Raw genomic sequence first — 20,825 nt, 5'->3', positions numbered from 1 at the left:
GACGACGTGCAGTTTTTGAATACTCACTTTTAAATATCAATGGGGGAACGTCGCACAGTTCTAACAGTGAGTAAAAAAAACATGCATACTATATTACATGCAAATTTAATGTGGGTATATTTCCCAAATTCAGGAAGTACTAAAATTGTATATAAACAATACTATACACGTGAACGACATAAGCCCGTAGACCCCGACGTAAGGTAGAAAAAATTTATAAGGGAACATGTTTGAACAGTTTTCTTAATCATATAGCAATAATCGTAGCAAGTGAAAGGGAAGAGTTCCGCGAAATCGACCACAGGCGTTGCAACCCTTTGAAGTGCTGGAAATGTATTAATATGGGTTCTCAATTTGGTCCTGCCATTTAATATGTATGCTTAACTTTGAAAACTGCAAAGTATGTCCGATACAAAGTTGACAAAGAAACAATTGAAAAATTGAATTTTCGTAACAGTGCATTATAAAATTGTCTTATTCTATATTGAATCTGACTTGAATTTGATGTATTGATCGGGGCTGGTTCTAGGTTAAAAGCTAGTTAAGCTATATGGATCGTAGCCTATCTTCACTAACCATAACTTTATACTTTTACCGCATTTGATTCATTTTTTTTATATCCGCTCAAGTGATTATAGAAAGAAGACAACCAGCACGACTTATACTTAACACACAATAAGCAATCAAAAAATCCACACACACAGACTTACTGACTTATGTGTGTCTAGGGGGTTGTTTTTTTTTAACAAACAGCAAAAAGTCACATAGGCATAAAATCAGATTTTTTTTCATTTAAAACTAATTTTACTCTCAATATTCCGCACGTTTCGTTGAATACAAATTCAAATATTGTCTAGATATTTAATTTACTTCAGAAAATTTAAAACGTAAGGTCAGTTGGTTTTGTCTTTTAAGTATAACGGTCAAAACTGTCGGCTTTGAAAACACTATATTTTCACGATATTTTTTTGGTTATTTATAACACTACAGCTAATCTCAAAAAATTCTAGGTCGTGTGTTTCCAAACAAACAATTGGCTGATATGTCATCATAACTGTACATGACGCCGTTGTAGCCAGTTAATGTGTGTTAGTCACAAACGTTCGTAAATCACGTATGGCCCCTTATTTTTAAAAAAATCAGCTGACTAATTCAAGCACTCATCTTGTCACTTATCATAGAGTTAACGTTAAAAATATACCATTGTATTGATTTGTATTCATGACTTATAATTTCACCTTTTTTATATGTTCAAATATGTTGTGATGTTGCAATCTAATCTTATTCTACAAAAACGGACCGACAAATGTCTATCAAAGATATAGAGCCTTTTTAAAACTTAAATTATAAATTAATATACATAGTCTTAAAACTTCTAGTTAATATACTAATTATATTATGTCAAACGAGAGAACTTCAGACTTCAGGGAAGTTTCTGAACTGATATTACGATATTACAGTGTTATACACGAAGCCATTTCTAAAGCGAATTTGAAAATATAGACATAATAATAATAAAGTCATTTGACATTAACTGCAGCTTTAGCTTATTGATTGATACATTGTATACTACGGTAGATAAAAAAGTATCTTAAATAAATTTAAAGGAATTTCATAAAAGGTGGGACCAAACTTTCGTAGATTTGATATACCTATTCTTTAGTTTAAGAGTAATTTCTTTGAATACTAACAATAATTTAGAAACCACTATGTGAGTGGCGTTTAGGGAAATCGAAGTATGTAATCGGATTATTCGGTAGTGGCTTACCAAATTCCCAACACTGAGAAAACTACAGAAATCTAGAGCTGCATGAGCCGGTAAGCCATTGCAATCGTTTCGTATGGGAAATCAAATGGCTTGAGAGGAATATGAGTACTCTACTACATTAAGAATTAACCAGAGACTTTTGGACTCTTGTGTTCCCACATTTTATGAAAAAGTTGCAATAAAAGCCTACTTTGAGCATCTTTATTCGCACTTCACATTATGTTCCAATGATATTGAACTGGTACCATTAAGGTATAACAAAAATATTTAAGCGAACAATAAATGTTATTCTAAAGAACGTTCTATTTGCGGATAATTCAATAAACATTCATAACTGAAGTCTGCGAGAAGTTGAACAATTTTTTTCTCTATGTTTGACAATGCTCTAGACGAGATTATATCCAGAGCTCTGTATTTGAATGTGGGCGAAAGCGTGCCTCACTTAGACATCAATAGAATGGTTCTTTATTCAATTCTATTTTTAAGGTAAAATATTTTTCAATATTTTATTTACATCTGTTTAATTTGAAGGATATCTTAAGGTTATTTGATTTAGATACAATGAGAATCTCTTATCGATTTATTGTTTATCTTCAGGTCTTTAATAATAATTTACATTCGTTGTGCGAGCTGAACCAACTTCAATGTCATTGGAATAGTTGAAATTGTGACACATTAAAGATCTTTATTTATTATACATTAAACATGTAAAAGATGGGTGGCTATTTCATTTTTTTCAATTAACAGAATATAGAAATAAATTTATAAATAACCTTGAAAAAATGCGTGTCAATTTTACAAATGTTGACTGGCTGTTAGCGGGCTCGAAATTGTGAACTAAAAAATTCGATGTCGTAGTGTGATATTTAAATAAACATAAACCAAAGGACGCATAAATTTTCTAGCCACGTTTGATTTATTAATATTTGTACATTTAAAATGATTTGCTTTTTTTGCAATCCATGAAAGATTCTTAGGAAATTTCGGATTGGACATTTAATTTAAGCGTATGTGATTCACTGACGCGGTTTAGTGTTTTAAACGTTCCCCAGTTACCTTAGAAAAGGGAGAGCTCTACACCAAGAAAATGAACAAACTTGCTACAGTGATAAACTACTTAAAGGTAAGTGTGTTTTAAAAACTCTATATACGTACAGTATAAACGTCATATTGTCAATCCCCTATACAATATAATTGTAATAATAATAAAACGTTTGCAAGCCTTGGACTAGTTCACCTTACATTGTTTATATAAGACGTCAATATTATAACTATAACAAAAGTTAGGCTAGTTGTTAAGCGATACTCAACCCTTTATTTACGGGGCTTTATACTATAACAGTATTTTGTATAAAAATAAATTTGGTTCCTAAGCAATGATAACAGCATTTTGCTGGAAAGTCCAAGGTATATTTCTAAAAAGTGTATTGTTGACAGGTTTTACAACATTATCCATGATTGTACCTTGACTAAAGTACAGCTTGGCTAAAGTTTTGACTCAAAAATTTAGTTTTGTGATAAGACACGCCCCACGAAACCATCAATGACGCAGGGAGATGACAACGTTGCACCTTTCCGACCACTTTAGCAGCTTCTTTATCATTTTGCCTATTGTATGTAGTATTGATAATATTATATTACTATTCTACAATCGTGAATTTGTTTTCATCGGTAAAGAGGGTATACGACAGAAGGCGTTTACACTCTCTTTATTCGTAAAAATTGATTTAGGGCATGTCCTGTATATCGACTGACGATAAGCACTGATCATCAGGTCTTGTTTTATACTACGCGACAGAGTCTTAACGGGAATCATTTCATTCATTTCACCCAATAAGATTTTTGGCGTCCTAATGGGCTTTAACAGTATAACAGCCTTTGTAGTTCTAACAGCACACGGCCGCTTCGATTTTTTTTTCGTCTTCGACAGACGATGTGTTGTTGATTTTTTTGATAGTACGATGTACGAACATTTGATACCAAGCTTTTGAAGTGTCTGGAATATGACCGACTGCTACATACCCAGTTTGTGCATGACGATCACTGCAATCCTACTTTCTTTAACACTCCATTCTATATTTAAATTTGATAATTAACACAAATAACTTTTTTAAATAGTGTACGTGTTCCAAATTCAACATAATTAAAATGATGTCAAAAGAAATGTTTCAGTATTTAAGGCCAGACTAGTTATTCTGTCACTTAATGGTCAATTCAAAGTATCAAATAGGTTGTTTCTATATTTTTCTGTCAAGTGAAGTTAATTAAATCGTGTATCAATCTTTCAATATTTTTTACATTCTCCCTACTTCAAGTAATGTCGAAAAATGGAAAGAAGCAATGTACTTTAGAGAGGAAGTCCACTTTCTATAAAAATATGAATCAAACGTATAATAACACAATATATACTATCGAAACTATTTCTAACCTTTCAGACAAAAGCCGCATTAAAATATTTACAGTCATGTCTAACCCAAATATGCATTAGTAACGTATTCTATAAAGATGTTTTAATAAAGATAGGCATTTTTTGCTGCATAAGTTAATAAAATAATAACTTCGTTGAAAATTAATAGCTCAATTATTCCCAGACTTAAAAAACGCGTAATTGGAAAACAAATAAAATTTTGCAATTGATTGTTTGCAGAAAGCCACAAGTACAAAAATATTACATATCGGGTAAGGTATTTTTGTAATTACCTTAATTTGTTTAATCAACATTCAATCGGAGAATGAATATTTTTATATCAAAGGTCCGTTTTACTCTGAGAAATTTAAGCAGATAATGCGTTGTAATTTCTGGTGCGGTTTTAAAATAGTTTGATTTGGATCGTTATGAATTCAATGCAGCATTTTATTTCACATTTGACAAATGTACTGTTTCTTAATGTCGGCAATGGCCTGCGAATTACAATCCTGGTTATATTTTTTATTTGATACTTAAAAACTAAGACTTACTTGATTTTGTGTAAGACGCCAGCGACAGGTTATAATAATAGCAATAGATTGCAAACGCTATTGCCAAAAATGAGACGATTAAGAAACGGGTGGAGAATGGACGACAGCGAAGCCACCGTGTTGACCTCATGTTCTATAAACAAAATTTAATAATTAATTATTTAAATAATAGTTTAATTTTCTGTGTAAGGTAATGAAATAAAAGATTCATGATATTTTTCCCGAAGAGAGTACGGATACGTAAGAAAGAGCCTACAGATCTCCACTTGCTTCGGGTCTTGACCTACCTCTCCCGCTTCATCAATTTTAATGGCATTCAAATTGCATTCGGTCACAGGTACTTTTGACCTGTGCCTTCTCTAGTACATTTTGAATTTGTACTATGTAGGTACGACAAGGATTACCCCACCCGACCACACTATCAACAGTTACTTTTTACCCCACTCGTAAGCCAGTGCTCATTCATCCTTTTTAGACCGCCAAACCACCTAAGTATATTCTTTCGTATCCTTGACACTGCGTCCTCTTTTATACTCCATAATAAAGAAAACTATGTCAATTATTCGCTTATATCGCTGTTTCTATCTGCTGCATAGTAATTAGTGCTGACTTCCTAGTTATAACAATGCGTAGGGATTTTTTATGAACTTTTATCATACAATGGTTTATGGATGTATCTATAACTATTACGTAACATTTTCTTTTATATTATATATATTGAAAAAATTGTATGTTATTGTACCTTATTTCAGATAGTATAATTAAATTTATATCGAGTTTTTTCTCTGATATGTACCACACATTTTTGTAATATAAGTTATATAAGATATTTATAAAATTCAGTGAATATGAGGTTTTAAACTCAATGAAGACGAATTCAGAATGTACTTGCAATCGTTGTATCAAAATGTGTATGAAATATGGTTAAAATACTTCTGGCACAGACATCAATAATTTTGAATAAGTTGTGGCCAGATGTTTATTTAATTCCATAACTTGTTACATTTTCAATATTAAATAGCATTGCTTTGATTGTGCTTTTTTATTCATTAAGATTAATAAATAGTAAAAGTGAATTGTATACTATATTTATTATTTGTATACAATATTATAATAAAGATTTTTAATGAATTTTGTCAATTTTATTATATTTATTATATATTAATGATATTTATATAATATCTAATAATATTTTTGTATTATACGGTCTATAAATTGGTATTTTCTGAGTTTTTGTTATTTTCATTATTTAAATATTTGAAATTCTACAAATTACAAGTTTGGAACTTGTCCTGTACACAATTGTTAAAAAAATCCATTATTATTGTCTATCTCTATTATCAAATTAAATGATAATAGGAAAAACTATTACCTATTACACTTTAAAGTCACATTTAGAATGATTAGTATGCATTAAGAGAACAGAGGAACACACAATTATGCATGAAAAGAGTAAGTAAATATGGTCATGGAGCACAATCAGTTGGTTTCTACGGATCTGGTTTAAAAATTTTTAATGAGTATAAAAGTTTATTATTTTAATTTCCCAATCTCAATTCAAATTCATGACTTATTAAAATATAAATATTATATAATTTTTAAGTGTCTTGTTAAATATACAACTACACACAGTAATTAGAAATAGAGAGAGGGCCAACAATGAAATCTTAAAATTAAGAAAGTGAAATATCTTAGTTGTATAGATTAAATAAATAATCTTCATTAAATAAAGGGAAGATATAGAAGAAATATTAAATAATAGTAATAAATTTGACTACTTACTTACATACTTACTCTTTCTTTTGTGTGTTTTTTTTGTATTACATTTCTATAAAAGTGTTCTAAGCATATATTTGAATTAAAACATTGCCCAATTTCATTAATAAAAAAATCTAATAGAAAAATGATTGTGACTTGCAATGGTGCACAAATTTTTAATAGAATAATGAGAAAATTTTAAATAAATAAAGCAATTCGAAGTATTTAAACCAATTAAAACCCCTTTATGTTATAATTAATGACGAATATTACAATGTGTAAATAAACAAAAGACAGTACAGGCAGTAAAAAATACTTAAACTATAGTTAAGAATAAGAAAAACTTGCATAGCATTTTCGCAAGGCAACCAATGCAAAAAAAGTTTCAATTCTACTCTTAAAATCACTATTTAATAAAAACATGTCGCGTACAAATATTAAGCCGCATCACCTACAAATTAGTCTTTCCGTAACTTGTAAACAGCGAAGATTAGTGTCATAAAGAATACTGTCTACTTACATTTAAATTTATTTTCTTTTTTAACAGTCAGCACCTTCGGTCATCGTTATGTAGATTTTCAAACAAATTGTGGCAGTGTTCAATTATAATACTCTCGTAAATATTAAAATATTATATTTACCGCAAGGCAATTAGAGACAAGCGATACAGTACGCTGTCGCTGAACAATACCGATATCTTACGATTTACGAGACTGTCATCCCATAGACCGAAAACCGAAACATCATGATTTGCTTTGAGCTGTCACCGTAAAGTAAAGATATACTCTGTGCTCAACTGTTTATATTTCACAAGATAGTGTTAAATTTGTTATCAATGAATATAATAAAATTTCTTAATTTTAATACATAATATTACTTCAAGTTAAACTGGACCATTCGAAGTTATAGTAGAGTTTGAAACAGTTGTCATTGTCAGTTATCAGTTGTTATTGTTGTTGTCAGTTTTCCGAAAAGTGAATAGTTCTGTGTTACAGTATAAAGGTCGTCAATTGTCATGCGAATAACAAATAATTTAGATCTTTTACCCTAAAAGCGAACTTTGGTTTTATTGTTATTTATAATACATTTATGTAATAATCTCGCAACAATACTTTCAATTGCTTCAAGTATGTTAAGTGGTTAGCCTAACAGTCATCTATATTTATTTACCTTTACTAGGATTTTATAATTATTGTTTGATATAGCTTCTGTTCTAAAAATATAATGTATACATTACATTACAAAAAATATGTGCAAATGCTAAATAATTATTAACCTTCCGATCAGATTAATAATATTTTGTAACCTATGCAATGAATAACTGGAAAAAAGAAAAATAATAATAAGAAGAAATGATAATTTAATTAGTTTTGAAAAGCGTGCATTGAAGCAAGCAGCAATAAACCAGATTCCCTCTGGTCTGCAGCATCTTCAAATACAATTATTATACCTTTTATGTTATTTACCAATTTTGACTTAAAAATGAATCAGTATATCATGTTGAGTTTAAAATTAATAAATTTTATAAAGTTATGATTAATAATTTTTGTTTAAATAAATCTGGCCATTGCATCACAGAAGCCTTCGAGAGCAAGCTGACTTAGCAACAAAGGGTCTATCCAGAAATTTACTTGAATAAAAGAATATTTATTGTAAATAAAACATTCTTTTTGTAGTTTCTTTCTTAAATATATTTTGAATCTGTGGATATTTTTATTTAGTATTACAGGCAGAATAAAAATCTAATCAGTAGTTAGTAGAGCCTCATACAAGTAGTATATCCAGCTAAATGGTGCTAATCCATTGTACTGCTGACTGCATATAACTACTATTTATAATCCATAAAAGTATAACTAAATAGTACTACAATTTAATAATCTAGTGTTTGTTTTTTCTATTTCTCTTCTCAATTAAGTTATATATATTTAGTGGGTTATAAATAAAATCAAAATATTTCCAATATATGATTCTTAAATTTAACATTGATATATAATCTTTGTAAACGAAATATTCTAAGTTATATCAATGTGATTTCGATTGAGTGCCAACCACTAACGAAAATTCGAAGTTCAGATCACCTCTACTTGATGTGTGATTTGAACTAAAACGCGGTACTAAAGGTAGTATTAGTATTAAATCTAATACTGATATATTAATTTTGGTAATTCGGAATTACGATAACCATGTATATGCATATAGAGTTGTAGATATCGCATAGTTCTATAACTCGATTATAATATCTAATTATATTTTTAAATTCTCAAGGTTTTCTCATATGTATTTAAAAAAAGTACAAAATAAATTTTAGAACACATACAGCGCTGTATTTTATTAGAGCGCCTCCTGTTCTCAGTCCTTGTCGTTATTTTGCGACTAGTTGAACCAGTCATATACTAGCGACCGGAAAGCGCGGTCACCTTTTATAAAACTCTGCAATAATTGGATTTAATCATGAAATACAACGAACTTGGTGCCACTGGGTTAAAAGTGTCACATGTAAGCTGTGGAGGAGCGGCATTCAGCAACATTTATGGGTACGAAATAATAAAGTTCACTTTGTTAATTGTTATCAGTATACACTTACGCTATCTGCTTGATAAACTTGTTGTATATTTAGTCGCCTAGCAGCTACAAACTTATGAATTTATCCAAATTATAATTCATTAAATCATTATATGTTCTATACATTTTTTTGTTCTGTTATCAAACAACGATTAAATCCATTTTTATTTAAAGTTCAACGTTTTTATAGTTTTTCAAACTGAATGAGATGACTGAACAATATATACCTACCAAAATATGTTTAATTTAGGTTTTTTATACTAATTTGCTTTAGTTGCTTTTTTTCCTTCCTGTAAATAAGGACTTATTAATATGATCTTTAGCTCATACATATCTAATTTCTAGTACCTATTTTCCAAACTCGAAAATTATTATTTGTAGAGTAAAAACTTTAACCTTTCACGCTGAATGAGATCTATGACAAAGCAAGGACGTGCTTAAGCAGTTCGCAATATCCTATTGTACTGGATCATAAAACGTCTTGTTGAGTAATAATAGGTATAGATGTCCCTCTTTTATTTAAAAGCAAATAAATCCTACCTGCATGTGTGTACTTTGGTGTATAGATTTCTGTGTTTGTTTCTTAATTGTTTTTGACAGGGTCCTTTTTCATGGCGATTTTTTCTATAGCAGTGAACGCACGAGCCTAGGATTGACGCCTAACCTTTAGGCTAAGACGGCTCTCATGTTAGATAAATAATACAAAATTCTTACCAAAAATACAGTCTATACGAGTGATACTAGATAGTTTTTAGCTTGACGTCCGGAATAAGTACAATATATTTATTACTGTTCACCTAAACCCGTCTTTTAATAACAATTACTGTTATCTAATCTGCAATACTTATTGATACAGTAAAATCTTAAGCTCTTGGCTATAAATTAAGATTATCCTATAGGAATTATCTAATATCGGCTACTATTTGTTCTAAGGTTCTACGATATACCTAAAGACAAAACGAATCTAGTCTAAATCTAGAAATAAGTCACAGTTGCTTAACAATGTATGTTAACAGGGTTGGAAGGATCTGCTACTTTGACTCCCGCTATACATTACATACAACTAAATCGTTAGTCCACAGTAAAGTTACTATTCTAATCTAAAGCAGAGGCTCATTTAATCCTAAGTGATACTGCCGCCTATAGACACTCTCAATCCCAGAGAGCTCCTGAGTGCCTACTTATTTCTTCTATACTGGAACAATTTTATTAGGTATCAAATTTAAAACGCTAACTCGTTTTAATTTTGATGGTGTCCTGTACGTTAGGCACTAAGCCATTGAAACGACCAAACCATTCAAATCATAATACGATACTTTTATGGAAGTCGGATTATCTCTATTACATTCCGAATAAAATGTACTAATATTTAGAGGGTTTTATTGTAGAGTTTTCGATGAACAAAGGTCTGTAGAACTTATTCAAGAAACTTTGAAGCGGGGAGTAAACTATATAGAGACCGGTCCCTGGTACGGACAAGGAAGTTCAGAACGAACGATTGGGAAGGTATAGTTAACTTTAATGTAGAAATTATTATCTATTCGAAAACGAATGAGAACGTACACAAAATACATAATTAATCATTTTAGTTTTTGCTTGTCTCACATCCGGTTGCAAATTTTTGTATCGATTATTCATTTACAGGCACTTAAAGGAATACCAAGAGATTCGTATTACATTGGCAGTAAAGTTGGAAGATATGAGAAAGAAACCGAAAAAATGTTCGACTTTTCGGCCGAAAAAACCGAAGTAGGCTTGAATAACACGCTTGATCTTCTCGGCTTAGATTACGTTGACTTGATTCAGGTCAGTGTCAAGGTCTTATCTATGCTGACAAAACCCTGAAGATGCTGAACGTGTACTTTTTTTTTAAATTTATTCTTAATATTTTTTTTATTTTCGACGTTTGTTTAGTTATTAAAACCAGATTTACTTGAAACTATTGTATGCGCTATATATATTTTTAATTCTGCTCTTAAACATTTATCAAATAAAGGTTTACAAATTGTAGAAGATAAAGAATATATTGTGAATTGATTTAATCAATTAAGCAAATGATTTTCTTACAGGTTCATGATGTAACGTTTGCTCCAGATATGTCGGTCGTCTTGAAAGAAACGTTACCCACTCTTGAGCGTGCTGTGAGGGACGGTAAAGCACGATACATTGGCATTGCTGACTATGACATAGACATTATGCAAGAACTTGTTGAAGAATCAGAGGTCAAAATATCCTCAATATTATCTTACGCAAAATCGACACTCTTCGATAATCGATTACAGAACTACACAAAATATTTCAAGGTAATATTAGCTATTTTGTTACTAAAGTAGACCGGATAATATGTAACCATCACAACCCACCAGCGATAAAAGTGTTCCTATCCTCTCAATGCGAGAGTGCGTACCAGATGTATCTTCGTCTAAGTCTCGTAATTTCTAGTGACATCAAACCAATTAAACTAATATTTCCAAGTATTGACGTTGACAAAGATATTATTAAAATAACATGCCACTTCGACACTCTTACGTAAGAGGTCGAAGTTTAGGTACTGTGGAAAACTAAATACTGACGTAATGTATGCGTAACTTGACACTATATAAAACAAATCAATTATTTGATAAGAATAAAATTGTAAACTGAGACGGTAGACACTAAAGACGTTCATCAAATTACTATAACTAACTCTGAAGACAGTTTAGCCTTGAGCATAATCGATATTTGATTACATTATATTTACATACTAATAATTAATTTAACAGTAAGTATCAAAATAATGTAAATAATAATAACAATTATTATTATTTACATTATTTTGATGATCCTCAAAAATTGTTGACCCTAACATGACTAAGTTATTGACCATCAACAATTTAAACTAAATTTTAACGTTATTCTTTCTTAAACGTTATTCCAAAATCTTGTCACCTGGACTGTACCTGAGGCCGGTACCTATATCCTGTTCGGATCGGAAACCTAATTAAATGAACAATCCACTCAAATGGCGGGTAAAGTAAGTGTATAGATTTCGTAAAAAGATGGTCGTAAAAATTCCACTATGCTTTCCCGTATTTAAAGCGGTCCCTGCTAAATGAATCCTATTGGAAGGAGTGCGTTGATAAATTGAACCAACCAATAATTATACATTATAGGATAAAGGAATTGGAGTTATTAACGCTGCAGCCACTGGCATGGGGCTTCTAACAAACAAAGGTCCCGAACCATGGCATCCCGCTAGCGATGACATTAGAGCTGTCTGCAAATGCGCAGCGGAATATTGTAAGGTAAACAATGTTCTTTTATTATCACACCTGTTGTTAAAACAAAGGGTGACTGAACACGCCTAAAACGTTTTTTAAATTTCTTTACTTTTGGTATATGTTACACAACATCGACAGGCTCTTTTGCGGGAATGCCCGAATTCTAGATAGAGCTGCGCTACTGCTAGTGGATGAATAAATTTTTATGCTAGTGATTCATTTTTTTGGGTGTCACCCCAAAAAAGGTGACACCCGGTGCGGCCCGCCCCTGGCGCCCCCGTTTGCTGCGCCACTGTGTTACGAACTTTCTGAAATTTCTTAAAGAAAAAATATTTGAAAATAACGGCTTAACTCTTATAACATTAAAACTACGCTTTGAATATTTTTAGAGCTAAATCTTTATCTTTGTTAGCAACTACCTAGGCACCAATCATGGCATCTGACATCTGGCGTCTTACGTAAGAAGTTCAAACTTAGTTTTAAATTATATTTTACAGAAATACAATGTGGAGCTGGCACGAATAGCGACATGGTTTACTCTTAACCAACCAGGTATAGATACAAACATCTGTGGATTTTGGAACATTGAGCAAATGTGTGACACCGTCGATGTCATGGAAAAGGGTCTGACAGACTTAGAAGAGAGAATATTGAATGAAGTACAGACCAGGTAAAACGTATATATTTTAACAGTAAAGCGTGGTTAATCAAATGTTATGTATCTACTGTAGAAATCTTACGTCTAATCCGACGTCGAGGCGAGTGCAAATTTTCAACCTTTCCATATGTACCTGGTATTCAACAAAAGTCAAAACAACGCATTTAAGGCACCTGCCGCGCACCACCTGCTGCCAGTAGAAATATTTCCCAACCTATACGACATAGGGGACCTTTAAAAAAACCGTCGGTAACCCGCCCGCTAGCCTCCGGCGTTGCAGGCGTCCATGGCCGGCGGTTATCACTTCATTCAAAGTGACCCACCTCCTGTCCCGAAAAACTAACTCTGAACTAATTTGTCACTGCCTAAAAAATTTATTATGCAATTTTTTAATACTTACAACCATTTGTCATCATTATGGTAAAATCGAATAATCAGTTGAAGCTTGAATCACATTGAGATTGCGTTCCTTCACCGGGCCCATGATCATGTTAGACGAAAATATATTCTTGAGGTCTCTAAATTTTGTGATCGCGTGGACACGCGAACGATACGATCACTAAAACAGGTACACAATGTTTTCATAAACTGTGTATCTAAGCATTGTATTCCGTAATATGTTACCGTAAGTCCAGGCCCGGCGGGAGATGCCAAGTCCACCAGACCTAGTTTCAAGTAAATGAAGTCCCTAGAAATTTTAACATTCTCATGTTGATCACATATGTCTGATAGGCTATTAGGAGTCATATGTAGAAACATACGTTTGGTATCGTAGTCCGACAAGTGAAAATTTCGGTGCCTGACACGTTGCTAGCCCGCCCATGACACGATAAGATCTTTTGGATCTACGTATCTGTTGGGACATAGCTAGTACATATATAAGATATTTATATTAATTAAGTATAATCGATAGAAAAATGTGCATACCTGTACATGTAGCGTGGCCTAAATTGCAATTGATAAACACAAAACAAGAACATTATATGCACATATTTGTTATTGTCATTAATTTGATACGAATGATTTTACCAATTATTTACGTCCAAAATGCATGGTAATTTCAACAGACCATATTTTTTATCACCCAAAGACATGCTTGCATGTAATGTTAGTATTATTTTTCAGATTCTTTGACAAGATCACATTCCACTGGGATCACGTCGAATTACCAGTATATAAACAAAAAATTAATCAAATAAATAAAGGTATATAGGTAATTTATGAAAATAAAACAAAAAATACATCAATATTCTTTTATTTTTATATAACATTTATACTGTTAACTTTAAGGATTGAATATAAGCTAAACTACTAACTAAAAATAAAAGCTTTTAAATTACATATAAATAAAATTGGTTTTTAATTCTATATCTCATTTAATAACATAATCCGCCACTAGGATAAAACAATACACGACAAAATATTAACCGTATTAAACCATAAATCATTTTCTGTGTACACAACAGGCATAAAATGGAATAAATTTGTTCGGGAATGTAAAATAACTAGCACATATTAACAATGCGACCATTACTATTTAAAAACCGAAATTTGTTACCACAATCACAACAACAGTTGTTCTTTATATAGTGAACTACCCTTAAAATTATTAATCATCCAGATGCTTCTCAACCCTATATTGGTTGGGTATAGCCTTATATTGCATCTGTTCTATAATTTTATCTTTTATAAACAAGTACGTGATCAGCTCCCGATTATGTCATCGTTTTAGACAAGTGTAGGTGCAACCACCTAGAAAAAAATGTATTTCCGAAATTTCAGAGCACTTACGAATAAATGAATTCACTACTAAGCAACCACAATTCATCTCTACCAAGTCATTAACTTAATTAGTATTGCACTGCGATTCAAACAAAACTTTTGAAATGTTACGTGATTAAAGCAATAATTTATAACTTTATTTAATATCTAATTCAGATTTTATTTTTCATATAATTATTGAACGCACGTAAACGCGTCGACAACATGCTGTTTTATTTTAATCGACATCATTCATCGATCAATCGACATCTTTGGTGAAGCACTAAAGCACCCAATGTCATACAAAAATCTTAATTCTAGACATTTACTGACAAACGGAAATGTCATTCGTAACCAATCTGCTCTGTACTTGTGCTATGCGTATACATTTTCGGCTGCATCACGGGATAACTCAACATTATGGTAGATCTTTCCTCCATTTGTACAATTTTTATAGGCTAATATTATAAATAAAATCATCAGGTCATTAATAACAAATAAAGTGTTTTTCAAACATTTTTGAGATTCAAAGAGATTCTTCTAAATATCTTCAGGTATATTTAACAAAAACGACAACAACGAGGACTAGAAGGAGTGTTTAAGCCTAATTATTATTCATCACGTTATTTTGTAACAATAAACGCTATCACTGATAACTATAAACTGGGGATTGAGACAAAGACGCTTTTGACAGTCGTGACCCAGCAAAGAGGAGAATCGTGTGGTAGTATCAAAATTTATCACAATTCTACAAAGTAATAATACAAATTTTATATGCTCGTTATAATTATTTAACATGTCAATTACTTAGGTACATTTGACATAAAAAAAAACCAGTGGCACTACAAACTTGTTGTTCTGGGCCTCAGTTTTATCTGTAACCTAATTTTTTTAATAGAAAATCGGTATTCTGCGCCTGACACAGCATAAGCGAGAGTTAAATTTGCGCATACAAAAGTCCATTGGTGAAGCCTAAGACCGAACCTGCGATCTCTGTAGTAATAATTGAGTGTATAAACAATACTTTTGTTTCTATGGACTAATAAATTAATTTCGACAATATGCTGTTTTATTTTAATCGACATCTTTCATCGATCAATCGACAGCTTTGGTGAAGCACCAAAGCACCCAATGTCATACAAAAATCTTAATTCTAGACATTTACTGACAAACGGAAACGTCATTCGTAACCAATCTGCTCTGTACTTGTGCTATGCGTATGCATTTTCGGCTGCATCACGTGATAACTCAATATTATGGTAGATCTTTCCTCCATTTGTACAATTTTAATAGGCTAATATTATTTAAGTATCGTTAGGACGTATAATTTATTGCCTATCTAGAATTGTACCTCTAATGTTTTCCTACTCTAATAAAAATCATGATACCTTTAATAATATACCAAAATACACAATCTACAAGTCCTTCAATTTATGAATCCATCAATATTATTTTAAAATGAATAAAATACAGTGTAAACTCCATGTAACGAACGAAAGCGTCGAAATCAATTGGCTCTTGTTTTTTCTTGTTCAGTTGTTTTAGCCTAGTCTTCCATATAATATATATATATACTCTACATAGCATATTATCAATTACGACAACAGTTGAGCAATAAAGTACTTTTTGAGTTGTTCTTTTGTTTACAAATTGGGATTGCTTGCAAGTGTAGGCTGTTGTTGTCATGATTATTAGTATATGAGTATCACAAAGAAATGTTGAGTACAGTACAAAAATACAGTAAGAAACACTGAGGATCAAAATCAAGGAGAAGATTAAGATGATACGGCTGAGCCTGAGATTCCGCCGGACGTTAAAATACTATATGATGAATATCGCAAGTTGTAAATGAAATACCTAAAAATTACAACAATATCACTGGTGCAGCAAAGACGTCAGATAAAATTAAATACTATAAGCAATAGCATTTAAATAATATTCTATAAGACATTTCACGGAAATCTATACCGACATAAAATGCTCAGTCCCTTCTGTGTCGTTATATTATAGAGTATACACTGTTTACAGAATAATAAATTAAATATTTTTGTATACTGTTTATTTTAATATTAATAGTAAAAATATTTTACTATTCGTCATAGTAAAATATTTTTATGACTCGTATAAGAACACTATAATGCAGATTATAGGAATACCTAATATATATATAGATAACTTATATAATATATACATATATATAGACTCTATTATTATACCCGACCCGATAGACCGACTTGTATTATTATACTCAATATTATAGAGTATAATAATACAAGTCGGTGAAAAGTTACTACCACAGACATTCAACTGTCAGTACGCGCTGAATATAAGTGAAAAGGATAAAGTCTTGTCAAATAGAAACTGTACTTAAACATAAAAATGATCATGCCTTGAGGATTAAAAACGAGATTAACGTGTAATATATTAAAACGCTCGAATATCATATTTTTACAACTACATCTCTCATCACATAATACAGGTCTGTTGAGATTCTAGGTCTCTAATTGTCTAACATTACACATATTTCCAGACAACTAAAAATTTTTTATCACTTTTATTAAGGGCCCCAAAACTGAGCACATTGAAGAGCTATTTGAGAATTTTGATTCAGGGTTTTGTTCTCGAACAATATTCTTTAAAAATTCTTTACAGACAAATATATAATATATTTGTGTCTGTCACACATGACCATGGCAGACATATACTGCTTATATACAGCATATATCTAATAGTTTTATATTTGAAGAATCAACATTATAAAAAAGCAAGGAACTTTTTTCATATAGATTATAGTTTAGTCAAAAAATTAGTGTAAGCCAGCTACAGTTTCATAGGATTTTCTATTTCTTGTTATGTAAGGCTTAGTGCCATTGCTATTACTGATGCTTGCCATACCTAGCCTGCTAATTTCTTTAAGAAGATTAACAAAATATTTATAAGCATTAACATCATCTAACTTTTTAATATCTACACGTAATGTTGGCTTCTTATATTTAACTGTTTTTGTATGCCAGACAAGTACCTTCGAGCAATTAGCAGCAAGAGGTTCAATGTCTTCCAATTTTAATCCTAAACTAACCAAAAATCTGTCCTCTTCATGGCCAGCAATGTATGGCATGTTAGCAGAGGGCTTTAGAAACTCAATGTTCACAGCAAATCCAGCCATATCAACTGCAAACATTCTTGAACCAGGCCACGAATCAAAAAACCCGACCACCTGAAACATTATTGAACTAAGTCAAAATGAATCTTGAAAACAACACTGAAAATTTTACTCAGACTATATCTAGTAGTATTAGAGAATGATGCTGTATTTATTCATAATCAAGCTATATAATCTTCAAATTGTTATTGAATGTTTGGTTGGTATCATTTTATGTCTCTTAGCAAATATTTAAAAAAAAATGTATGTGATGTGTCTGTTAATTTATATTTATTATCAGATTTCTACCTTCCCATCCTTGACAACAGGTGAAGAAACACCATAATCTCCTATCAGGCCTACAGGAAACATTGATACTTTTTTAGTAAGTCTGATTTCATCAAATAATTGTAGATCAATAGTATTATCATCATCTCCAAAGTAAAGAACTCCTTCATCTGCATTTTCTTGAAGCCAGGAGAGTGCAGCACGACGATTTGCAACTCCACGAGGGAAGTTTGTTCCTTTATATATATATGGCTTTGGACTAGATATGTGTGTATATGGCAGGCCAGTACGTCTAAAATTATGAATTTTATATTGATTAGACAAAATTTATTTATTGTTTAGTTGAATTTTAGATTATGTTATGTATGTGTACTTTACGCGAAAAACAGGAGAGATAGTATATTTCATAAAGATTTAGAAAAAAGTGAAAAATATATATTCACTAACATCAGATAACACTCCATGTCACATTCTTAGCTGTAAATTTAATTGCTTACTAAAATTATCAGAGATGTTATATAAAATAAGATTTAGAGGAATTTATTTTTGGTAAGCAATAAGGCAAAAAATAAGATAGAAACATGTCATCAACATGCAACACCAATTTTTCCTCAATTCCTCCTCAGTTAAAACTTATTGTGTTTTGTCTTTAATTTGTGAATAAAAAGGTAACATTAATTGTTAAAAATCAAAAGGGACAATTTTGTATATACTTTGTGTATGATTGTGGGCTACATGCTTTAATGCATCTAAGACAGGCTAGTAAAAGCCGCCAACATTACAATTTTTTGTATCAGTTTTTGAAACTGTGTTCACTCACCTAAGAATATTAGCAACATCTTTTGAACATAATGATTGGTCATCTGCTACTATCCAATGAATTTTTGGTACATGCATCAATGTATGAGCAAGTCTTGTCAACTCTGGCACTTGTTCTGGTCTTGGGTAGGTTGGTGTTACATAGTATATCATTTTTAAATCTGAACTATTATTTATAAACACTCTTTCATCATTGTAATTTACATGACATAATTTATTTTTAACAGTTATTGGAATACTTCTAGGATCCATTGACGCATATCTAAAATCATAAAAGATATAGCTTTTAAATTTAATGAACTTTTTTTAATATACAGTCAGTAGATTACTGTAAGTCGGCAATTTCAGAAAAGTCAAGGTTTAGTGCTTTTTACTTTATGTTATAGTCAAGTAACACCTGGTATGCTTAAAAATAATTTAACCAGTTTTGTGAAAAAGATTAATTAAATTTTACACATTAAAAAGGTAAACAAATATTTTATCTACCTTTACTACTTAATCTTTTATCTTTTTAATAAGAACCTTATAAAAAGTAGAGTAACAAGGTATTACATAAATAATTAGCAACTATATGTAATAATTAGTAGGCTGAAAGATTATGTTGTAGTGTTACTTGAAGCACTTGATCACAGTTACCATTTGTTAACATTTTCCATTACACTATTTAATTAAATAAATTATAATTCTTTATATCTATTGTGGCTGTAACTTTTATTAAAAAATACCTGATTAACTCCATACTGCTCCATGAAAACATTAGCCACATAACACTTACTATAAAACCCATTACAAAAATACTTTTAAAGACTTTCCAATATCTCATTTTACACTTATTTAAGGAACTTTAAGAATTTAATTCAAAAATGAATTTATTGCAAAGTATAATATCAGTAAGAACTATCAACATAGTATTATACCACATCAATTCGCCATTTCTTATAAAATAAGAGTAAGTAATTAAATTTAAATACTATTATATATTATAGGCATTAAATCAGATGGCAAATGATTTTGGCAAATTATCTTTTTACTATTTTTTAAATGTACAATTACGTAGAAAACAAATCACAAGCCATGTTGAATTGTTTAAATAATCCTATATAATGTATGTACTATTTGAAGAATTCTGAAACTGTTAAAACATTTTTATTTTGTTTCTTGCCTACATTACGCATTTCTTGAAATTAGTCACTATAGTCCTATATAAGAAGTTACTCTATGATTATAGTGATATATATATATATTTCTTTTTTTTTTCAATTTATCCCTAGGCAAAGGAATATAATATAATTCTTTAGTTGAAACAATTGACACTTGACACTTAGATTACGTTATTTTACATAGACAACAATTTAATATGGTTTTAATTCTGTACCATTTTTAATTAATGAATAAAATATTGTATAATATTACTTTGTCTTCAAAAGGTAGCATTTTTCACGAACTTCAACTGAAAAACTTTTCAGAATATGTATAGTTGATAGTAGTGTTTTTAAATAATAGCATGTACACAGATAATGAACATTGTTTAATACAGTATAAATACATGTTCAATAGTCTAATCTTTTATAAATTTAAATTTTTTTGTAAAAAAATGTTGCGAATAAAATAATGATTGTCTATAAGCAAATAATTTGAGTCGGCCATGATGTAGAATTCTTGCAAATAATATGTTTTTGGCGCTTGTTTTATCCTAATGCAGTTTTACAGGTAATAATTTTTTTCGGAGAATCTTTTCAATCAAAATATATGTGTATTTTTATAATTATAACAAATTACAGAATCATAATTGATGTAAATATTTGTTAACAAGCAACAACAAGCTAAAATGCATTTGTTGCATTTTATATT

The 20,825-nt window shown here is 30.7% G+C and overlaps 3 protein-coding genes across 5 annotated transcripts in view; 1 reads left to right on the top strand and 2 right to left on the bottom strand.

Annotated features, from left to right (window-relative positions):
* LOC110999830 (alpha-mannosidase 2) overlaps window positions 1-10,180 on the bottom strand; it is a 42,020-nt gene extending 31,840 nt beyond the window's left edge. The window contains exons 1-2 of one of the 2 annotated variants that reach the window (XM_022269078.2): window positions 9,761-10,180; window positions 4,727-4,859 (exon numbers count right to left, since the gene is read on the bottom strand). In XM_022269078.2, the coding sequence (XP_022124770.2) occupies window positions 4,727-4,856 (130 nt within the window). In that variant the 5' untranslated portion in view covers window positions 4,857-4,859; window positions 9,761-10,180. Of the gene's footprint in view, window positions 1-4,726; window positions 4,860-7,004; window positions 7,175-9,760 lie in introns of those variants that run through there. The other variant, XM_022269069.2, reaches the window with a different exon arrangement.
* Window positions 8,779-14,211, top strand: LOC110999854 (L-galactose dehydrogenase). Its single transcript, XM_022269112.2, has 7 exons — window positions 8,779-9,018; window positions 10,435-10,552; window positions 10,691-10,852; window positions 11,116-11,349; window positions 12,199-12,330; window positions 12,804-12,976; window positions 14,090-14,211. Exons 1-7 carry the CDS (start codon window positions 8,936-8,938, stop codon window positions 14,175-14,177), a joined length of 990 nt encoding a protein of 329 aa, XP_022124804.1. The 5' UTR covers window positions 8,779-8,935; the 3' UTR covers window positions 14,178-14,211.
* A 212-nt stretch (window positions 14,212-14,423) lies between these two features.
* On the bottom strand, window positions 14,424-20,179 carry LOC110999843 (galactosylgalactosylxylosylprotein 3-beta-glucuronosyltransferase S). Of its 2 annotated transcripts, XM_022269100.2 has the most exons (5): window positions 19,700-20,179; window positions 18,976-19,236; window positions 18,177-18,447; window positions 17,805-17,942; window positions 14,424-14,716 (listed from the first exon to the last, which is right to left on the bottom strand). In XM_022269100.2, exons 1-5 carry the CDS (start codon window positions 19,795-19,797, stop codon window positions 14,693-14,695), a joined length of 792 nt encoding a protein of 263 aa, XP_022124792.2. In that variant the 5' UTR covers window positions 19,798-20,179; the 3' UTR covers window positions 14,424-14,692. The 2 variants fall into 2 exon arrangements, with proteins under 2 accessions (XP_022124792.2, XP_022124783.2); XM_022269091.2 differs by having other exon boundaries at window positions 14,424-17,942.
* Window positions 20,180-20,825: the final 646 nt, after the last annotated feature.

Source organism: Pieris rapae, chromosome Z (assembly GCF_905147795.1).
Source record: "Pieris rapae chromosome Z, ilPieRapa1.1, whole genome shotgun sequence".
In the NCBI taxonomy this organism is placed as follows: Eukaryota; Metazoa; Arthropoda; class Insecta; order Lepidoptera; family Pieridae; genus Pieris; species Pieris rapae.
The sequence above is the reverse complement of the archived record's forward strand: the minus strand, read 5'-3'. Positions and strand labels throughout refer to the sequence as shown.

Bases quoted from the DNA above. Each gene is read 5' to 3' on its own strand.
- LOC110999854 (XM_022269112.2), top strand. From the start codon at position 8,936: ATGAAATACAACGAACTTGGTGCCACTGGGTTAAAAGTGTCACATGTA. The intron at 9,019-10,434 runs GTACGAAATAAT...GTTTTATTGTAG, and splicing joins GCATTCAGCAACATTTATGG to AGTTTTCGATGAACAAAGGT. The intron at 12,977-14,089 runs GTAAAACGTATA...ATTATTTTTCAG, and splicing joins TTGAATGAAGTACAGACCAG to ATTCTTTGACAAGATCACAT.
- LOC110999843 (XM_022269091.2), bottom strand. From the start codon at position 19,797: ATGAGATATTGGAAAGTCTTTAAAAGTATTTTTGTAATGGGTTTTATA. The intron at 18,448-18,975 runs GTGAGTGAACAC...TCATAATTTTAG, and splicing joins GATGTTGCTAATATTCTTAG to ACGTACTGGCCTGCCATATA. The intron at 17,943-18,176 runs GTAGAAATCTGA...ATAATGTTTCAG, and splicing joins CTGTTGTCAAGGATGGGAAG to GTGGTCGGGTTTTTTGATTC.